Source organism: Phalaenopsis equestris, unplaced genomic scaffold (assembly GCF_001263595.1).
Source record: "Phalaenopsis equestris unplaced genomic scaffold, ASM126359v1 Scaffold000491, whole genome shotgun sequence".
Classification (NCBI taxonomy): domain Eukaryota; kingdom Viridiplantae; phylum Streptophyta; class Magnoliopsida; order Asparagales; family Orchidaceae; genus Phalaenopsis; species Phalaenopsis equestris.
In genome coordinates, this window is record NW_018164931.1 from 115,232 (window position 1) to 124,026 (window position 8,795).

General features: G+C 32.4%; 1 protein-coding gene across 1 annotated transcript; it reads left to right on the top strand.

Annotated features, from left to right (window-relative positions):
* Nucleotides 1-100: 100 nt before the first annotated feature.
* On the top strand, nucleotides 101-4,990 carry LOC110028144 (3-hydroxyisobutyryl-CoA hydrolase-like protein 2, mitochondrial; the record flags this gene model as incomplete). The annotated part of the gene is given in 8 exon segments (XM_020729884.1): nucleotides 101-185; nucleotides 445-530; nucleotides 866-987; nucleotides 1,496-1,556; nucleotides 2,826-2,924; nucleotides 3,191-3,292; nucleotides 3,385-3,426; nucleotides 4,579-4,990. Coding segments are annotated over 8 exon segments (717 nt in total), but the record flags the coding sequence as incomplete, so codon positions are not given.
* Nucleotides 4,991-8,795: the final 3,805 nt, after the last annotated feature.

Here is an 8,795-nt window from a genome sequence, read left to right on the forward strand (position 1 = left end):
TTTTCACTTTTCATTTCTTTAGTATAATTAAATAATAATCTCAAGGACCAAGAAGAATTCCAATTTATCATTATATAGTTTATATTTATGACAATTTCAGATATTTGCTACCCCAGAAGTTCATATTGGTTTTCATCCTGATGCTGGTGCTTCTTTTTACCTCTCGCATCTGCCAGGACATCTGGGTAAGCTTTCAGGATTGAGGGCTAAAACATACTTTAGTTCACAACAACATTTAACTTTCTGTAGTATGGTCGATTGGTTTTGTCTCATTATTGTTATTATTAGTGGTAGTAGTAGTCGTAGGAAGATTTTCATATTCATTTACTATGTATTTTTATATCTAACAACTAACCTTTAATTTTTTACATAAATATCACCTTACAGATGTGTCCCTTTTTTCTGCTTTTCTGCAAACTGAGCATTTTATTATATTCTTTGCAGGAGAATATTTGGCTTTAACGGGTGAAAAGCTTAATGGAGTTGACATGCTTGCTGTTGGCCTTGCTACCCATTTTGCCATGAGTGCTGTCAGTCTCTATGGTCATTAATTTTTGGGGGCATTTGCATACATTCCACATAATTCTTATGTATTTACGTATCTCAAACATTCATATTTATGAGCATGCCACTCAATTATTTTGCATCACATCAAACATATCACCATCATTACCTATTTGGAAGTGAAATACACCTTTCCATGTATTCATAGGTTTATGACACCAAGGTATTATAATTGTAAATGTCAAACTTGGAGGTTAGATAAGTAAATACATATGAAATATGTGGTATCTATGTAAGTTTCCCTAATTTTCACTGTTCATACTCTCCTTTCTTTGCTCTTAACTTAGTGGACCGTCAACAGAAGCTTAGTTGGGTTGATGAACGACTTGCGAAGTTGGTGACGGACGACCCTTCAGTGATTGATTCTTCTCTAGCACAGTATGGTGACATAGTCTATCCTGATAAGAAGAGCATAGTTCATAGGTAATAACTTCTGCTTTTCCCCTAGTTTTTTTTTTTTGTAATATGATCCATGACATAATGAGATCTTTAAAAGCCTAATTGTTAAATATCAAAAACTTGTGCATTGAATGACAAGTTTGGAAATTTTCCTCAATAGTTCCCCTAAATATCTAGAATTTCATATTTAGAACCTGTTTTAGCCTCGATTATGTTGAAAATTATTCATGAATTTCCATATTATTGCTTGATGCTGCAATTGCATCAGTGGATTTTGGAAGTAGCCTTAATCAGTTAGATGAGTATTTTAGTTAATTCCTAAAATTTTAGATGGAACTTTGCTGCATAAGTTGTCAGCTATAGATCTGTGTTGAATTGTTCTTTTTTATGCATGGGTGAGAGAAACATATTATTGAATGAGTGCAATGAAATTGTAATTTTCAAATGTTTTTTGCTGTATTTTAAAAATGATAAATAAGCATTAATTTGATTTTCTTTAACACAAACTAAGGTTTTTGTTTCTGTTTGTCAGGATTGAAGCAATCGATGATTGTTTTCGGCGTGAAACGGTTGAGGAAATTGTTGATGCTTTGGTGAGCTCTTACGTTAATCAACTTTTTATTATGTTTTGTGAAATTTTCAGGCTTCAAAATTTTTCTTGCCATTACTTTTAAAATGATTTAGTCGATATTCTATTCATGATTTTCGTTAATGACTTTAAAGACCAATCGGCTCATAAAAATCTTCATTTTGCATCTGTCCCTTAGATTTGGCTACATAAACTTTTACTTGCCTCTAAGCATTATATACTAGGAGCATTTACATACATACCATCCCAATTCCTATGTATCTACATAGCTAGCACCTAAACTTTGCATTTTACATCTATAACACCACCCAAATTTTTAATATTAAATCAAAATTATTACCATTTAAACTTTTAAAAAGTGAAATATAACTTTTCATGCATTATTAAAATTGCATATATGTAAAAATTAAAGTTTAGGTGTTAGATGTGTAAATACATCAGAATTGAGTGATATGTATGTAAATCTTCTTATATGATAAAGCTCTTCCCACTAGGGCTATAAAAAAGCTCGTTGTTTGCAAATCACAAACTCGTGTTTGGCTCGTTAAGTAGACGAGTTGAACACAAACAACCCTTTGTTCGCTCGTATTCGGTTAATTTTAGCTCGAAATAAATAAATTATATGTATTATTTATATAATAATATATTATATATATTTATATTAATGTTTAACAGCTCGTGTGTTTATTTGGTTTTTTGCATTTTAAATTATAACAGCTCGTGTGTTTATTTGGTTTTTTGCATTTTATTGCACAAATTTGGTGCAGGTTTGAATCCAACACTCTACATCTATTTGTTTTAATTAATTTTAACGAGTCAATGTCGAGCAGAATACGGGCTGAAGATGAACAAAAATATTTAAATCGAGCCGAATACGAATACACAGTCCACGAGCTGATTTCAAACACAAACAATTTAGAACGAGCCAAACAAGAGCCAAGTTTGAGCTCACTCAAGCTCGGCTCGTTTACAACCCTACTTCCCACCATTTTTTGGCTCATTTCAAAATTATGCGCAACCTCTCCACACTGTTTTGCCTATAATGCCTGGTGGTTGATTTAACTATCCATGTGTTTTCTACGATATTTTTTTGTCTTACCAGAATCAAAGATTGAATCTTTCCTTATTTAGTAGAGAGAGTTTCTTCAGTTATAATTTAAAAATTGCAAATATCACACCTTTGACCTGCCGAACCTATTAGTAATTTACAAGACCTTCTGGCTAATGATTTCAGATCATTACTTTTCTACTGTTTTCTCTCTTAAAATCCCAGGAAATCGAGGCAGCCAGAACCAATCAGGACTGGTGCACTTCAGCTCTCAAGAAAATAAAAGAAGCATCACCGTTGAGTCTGAAAGTCTCCTTAAAATCTGTAAGTCCCTGAAAATTTCCTTCCAATGCAATGTTGGAAAAATAAATAAATATGAGGGCCTACATATGTAATTAAATATGCATTATATGCTATTTTAAAATTTAACAATCTAATTAAGCTTAAAGAAATACTGTTTTGAGTATAAAATAGAATATGGAATAATTATGTGTAGAGACATAATTTCATATTTGTAATTATATTATGGGCTAAAACATAACTATGATAAGATATATTTTTCTATAATCACTGCTGATTGCTTTTATAAGGTACGAGAAGGTAGATTTCAGACTTTGGATGAGTGCCTAATTCGAGAATTTAGAATGTCTCTACATCATATTTCAAAGGCTGTTTCTGATGATTTTTGTGAGGTAAATAGCACATATTCTGCTATAAAAAAAAATTTCTGCCCATCATTCTTTACTGTGCCATAATTATTTTTTTTTTGTCTTGTTCCATGTAGGGTGTTCGGGCTAAGTTGGTGGAGAAGGACTTGGCTCCAAAGGTAACTAGGCATCATTCTCATGTTGTGGAGCATAGTTTTTGAAATAAAATATGTTTAGTAAGTTAAAACAAAAGATGATTGTTTTTATAAAAGTTAAAGATAATATGTTTTGACTGTTCTTATAAGCAGCATGATTTTTTTTAGAAAACACACTGAAATGATGTATTTATGCGTGCCACGGTAAAATTATTGAGAATTTGATAAAAATGAAAGATATGGGTTGGGCTTTTACCATGAATTTGGATATTTGAGTGAGAATTTGAAAAATGGATGGAAGAGGGCGGTTGATTTGTAAATAGGATGTTTTGAGTGGTCTGTATGTAATTACCCCTCTAAATAATCTGCTGAATATATTTTTCGAAAATAAAAGTTAAGAAAACAAAAAAATAAAAGATAAAAGTGTTTGTATTTGCCGATCTGCATAAACTTTTTCTTATAAGAGTTGGTCTTTACCCATAGAACTAATGACTTAGACTTGTAATATTTCACAAACAACATCTTAGTGAGATTCTCTAGTTGTAATAAGGTATAGCTATCTATTGAATAAACTTCTAAAAATTTTGTGGTGTTTACATGCATGCCACCCAATTCCAATGTATTTATGTATCTATCATCTAAACTTTACCATTTTACATTTCTATCACTCAGATCTTTTGCATCACATAAAAAGAAAAAAACACCACTATTTTAGCTTTTAAAAAGTGAAATACACATTTCCATACATAAAAGTGTTAGCCATGGTAAATACATAAGAATTAAGGGTCCGTTAGGGGCGGCTTATTTGGTGCGGTGGCGTTTTGAAAACGCACCTGGCCTGTTTGGGTAAATTGTCTTTTGGCAGCTTATGTGTTTTCAATGTGTTTTCAAAATGCTGAAAAAAATGCTGAAAACAACGTTTTCACACCGCACCTGTCTAGGTGCGATGACAGTTTTCTGACTGCGATCCGCCCTTTTCAAAAAAATAAAAATTTGTAGTAGTCACCGCACCTAGCTTATCAGCAGATTATTCAATAAGCTGCAGCTGCCCCAAACAAATTCTAAATGATATGTATGTAAAATTTCCTAATTGTTTCTCGGTACCCGCACCCATCAAATATCATCTTAAAACCCACGCATCATTTCTAATGCTTGCTATGTTTGTTCCTCATACAGTGGACTCCACCAACCCTACAGCATGTGTCAGACGACATGGTTGACCACCATTTCTCGCCGCTCGACGAATTCGAGCCCGAATTAAAGCTACCGACTCATTTACGAGAAGCCTTCATATGACTCAATTCAATATAAGTGCTTCCATCATCTTGAACTAATGAATGCTTCAACTTATTTGTGATGTAGAAAGTTGTCTCATTGTTGATTCAGAATATATAATCATCTCCAGCGGCAGCAATAAACAGCCTTCTTGGTATTTAGAAGCAGAGGTGAGTTTTGTTATGTAACCCACCTATTTTAATGGATTCTTCACTTTGTTGTAATATCATTGCCTTTTTGAGAATAACTCGTGTTCTTTCTTTTAGTAGCAAGCGAGTTGAACATGAACTATTCTTTTTATCTTGATTTATAAATGAGCTAAACATGAATAAATTTTATTTGATCTTGTTCGGCTCAAATTTGACTTAGATTAATTAAATAATTAAATAATAATATTATTATATTAATTGTTAATATTGTGTAAATTATTCAAGCTAATTTTGAGTCAAACATGAAGTTTAAATTAGGAAATAAATTTGAATCTGGCCAAACACAAGCTTGTTATTAACTAGTGATTCTAACACCAATTCTCTTCGTATGAGCGGAATATGATCAAACACGGAACATGCCCAAGGTAGGCTCATTTGCACCCTTAGTTTAATGTACATGTGAAGTAGCATGCATATAAAATTTAAAATTTAGGTGTTTGACATGTAAATACATAAGAATTGAATGGTATGCATGCATGCATGCATGGATGTATGTATGTATCTATGTATTGATGAATAACATCAATAATGTGAGAAAGTATTATATGCAGCGACCGAACATCCAGACGATGATCTAGATGGGCTATCATGTGATGCATGGCCGTGTGGCTACATTTGGATCCTTGTCCAAACATACGGCTAGTTGCACGTAGCACGTAGCAATGAGCAGTTTCTCTCACCTGCTAAAATAAGTGGGATGAATAAAATTAGAAACATTTACATACATACCACTCAATTTTTTTTATATATTTACATCTAAATATGTTACCTTACATATTGTTTGGTGTGGTATAACTGTAAAAATTAAAATTTAGATGTTACGGAATAGGACGGTATGTATGCAAATGCCCCATAAAATTAATTTATTTCCCCTGCCCGAGCCCACTTTAAAGCCTAGACAAGTTATTTCATTGTTTACTATGCATTTTCTTTTATGTTATTGATTATTGTGTGTTGGATACATATGTAAAAAGAAAAGAAAAGAAAGCCTATGATATATTGTTATTTTTTATTATTGTGTTATTATTGTCGTCGCGGTCACCTAGATTGGAGCTCGAAAGGTAGACTTTTAGGGGCAAAATAGGTAATTTTTAAAATATTTATTTGGGGAAGCGCGAGTATCTGTTTAAGGGGAAAATTAAGTACCTCTTTGGAAAAAAGAGGAACCGTTTGGAAAAATATTGTTTTAAAAAATGAGGAATTTAAAATGCCTGCTCGTGGGAAAGTGAGTATTCATCCATGGGTAATCGAACGTTGTTAGGGGAAACAAAGTATCATTAGGGAAATGTTAGTTTATGAGTTAACCCTTTTGTGCAAGTGCGTTGAAGGTCTATTGCATCTTTTAGGATCGTAAGTTAAGTTTATATTTTTTTGCTTCCGTGACACAGTGTTCACAGTGTCTCAGGATATTGATTAGCTCGTCTCTTATGATTGTTGGGAATATTGACATCCTCCAGTGCGCCAAACAGAAGTTGATGTCGGGAGGTGGTTAGATTTTTGGGTGAATTTGCATCCTCCAGTGCGCCAAACAGAAGTTGATGATGTCGGGAGGTGGTTAGATTTTTGGGTGAATTTTGGACTTGTAAATAAGAAATTTTTGAAATTTTTTAGCTTAAAAAAAATGTAAAACTTTTGAAATATAAACTCTTTATAGGCTTAAAATTATTTTAAAATTCAGGCTTTTAAATATTTAGGCTCTTAAGGTTTTAAAAGTTTTAAAATTTTGGGCTATTAAAAATAGGGCTTTTAAATATTTAGGCTCTTGAGGTTTTAAAACTTTTAAAATTTTGGGCTATTAAAAATATAAATTTTAAAATTTTAAAATATTAAGAATTGAATTTTAAAACTTGTGTTCATAAATTTGACAATATTTTGAAAGCTTTTAAGACTTGGGCTCTTAGGGAGGAGTGAAATATAATTCAAATATGAAGTTTTATTTAAAAGAATTTGAAATTAATTGACTCGACGCCACCAAATTTGCAATAATTTGCTAGCAAACAGAAGGTGGTCCCTCTCAAAGCCAGAAAATGTAACATAACATCTAATAATTTTCAAATAAAAAAATTATTATTTCAATATAGCTAATGATTTTTAAAGTCTATATAAACTTCATGTTATTCCCAACTCAAATGCAATAATTTGGATTTGAAAATATTTTGTGAGTCAGTTTGTACTCTCTCGAATTGTGTCTGCTTTAAGAGATCTGTATGGAAAAAAATCTAATACGTGATTTCAAATTCTTTTGTTCAAAATTGTGAATCATAGCTATGGTTTAAGGGTTACACAAGCCTTCCAAGCCTCCAAATTCTGTAAATTGGCATGTGCTCTGACCAATGCATTGAATACTCAACAAAAGAGTTTGAGAACGTTGCGCGAGCTAATCGGGTAGCCTTGTCTATAGAGCAGGGTTCTAAGTCCCACCCCACTAGTTCGACTCTCCTCCTCACAAGAACTGGAGTTGACGAGTTTAGTAAGCCCTAATAAATGTCCAAATTGTGAAATAAAAATTTATAAGTCCAAATCACCAAATTAGTTCAATCATCCTCCTTATAAGGACAGAAGTTATATTTTGAAAAGCTTAAACTGACAAAATTAATTGCCCCTTCACATATAAAAGTTTCAAATATTTAATACTCTGATGATGGTCGAGTTAATAGAAGATTTCAACCGAAGAGATCAATCTTTTAAATCAAGACGTTCAAAATAATCAATTAAATTATACAAGCTAAAAATCCATCACCAAAAACTTGAAACAAATCTCATCTGCCCATCACAATAGTTTGTTGAGGGTGACATTTCTAACAAACTTTAACTCAAAAAAGCTAATATCATATTAAATGTATCATTCTATTCAGAATCAAAGTAATTGCATATCAGTAAGGACGTGACCTGAGTCCACTTTCCATGTTGTTTTGCCGCCAAATGACATCACAAAATAGCGGTTACAACCAGATCCCTCTAACCGTGTGAATGTCACCAAACGGCACCATTATATTAAGGTCACGGTCGCAACCCGTTTATTCCCCAATAGTTTTATACCATTTGAATTATGAATCACGAATATACAATTGATTAGCACAAAGTATTTTGTTAGCTAAGGTCAACTTAAATTTTTCTGCTTGAATAAACATTCACCCCAAATCTATAAAAATCTCTTCGACTTAAATTTGTCGACTTAGGCAAACATCAATATCATATCTACAAGAATCTCTTTGGTGACGCAACTCATGATTGCTGACAAGAATAATTCTGTTGGGTTGGGTCAAATACCTCCTCTAAGTAGACCAGAAACCACGACGGCTCAAGATGACGGAACCATGAGATTTTGATCAGGTCTAATCTTCATTCTCCTACCATCTGCTTTAAGCTTCAAATGATTAATTTTATAACTTAAATCTTGTGTCTGTTGTTATTATATATTAAATATCTAATTAATTCTTATGACTAGCCTTAATCGAAAGTGCCCTCCATTATCGGGAGGGGTAATTAACCATAAGGGTTGTGCCTATGAAAAACCTCGAACACTATATCAAAAATTACTTGCAATATGAGGGCGAAATCTCCGAATAGTGTCTTACCTACAATCCAATCTGCCTTCCAAAAATTTGACTCTCCTAAGCTCTCAACAAATCAAAAAAAAAAAAAAAAAATGAAGAGGGTGGTTCAGTGATCGTGAATTCTCAGAGCCCACATAATCAACTAAAATGCGTCTTGCACTTACATTAAAAATGAATTACTGAGAATAAAACTCATCCTAATCCTAACAAAAAATTTCTCCATTCTTTGCTCTATTGCATCAAGCATTTATATGCGTTCATACATTCACAAAATAAAGGATTATTTAATCAGAATAGCTATAAAAAAAAAAAGAAGAACAAAAAATTGGTTCTCTTACAGCAAATAATGAAA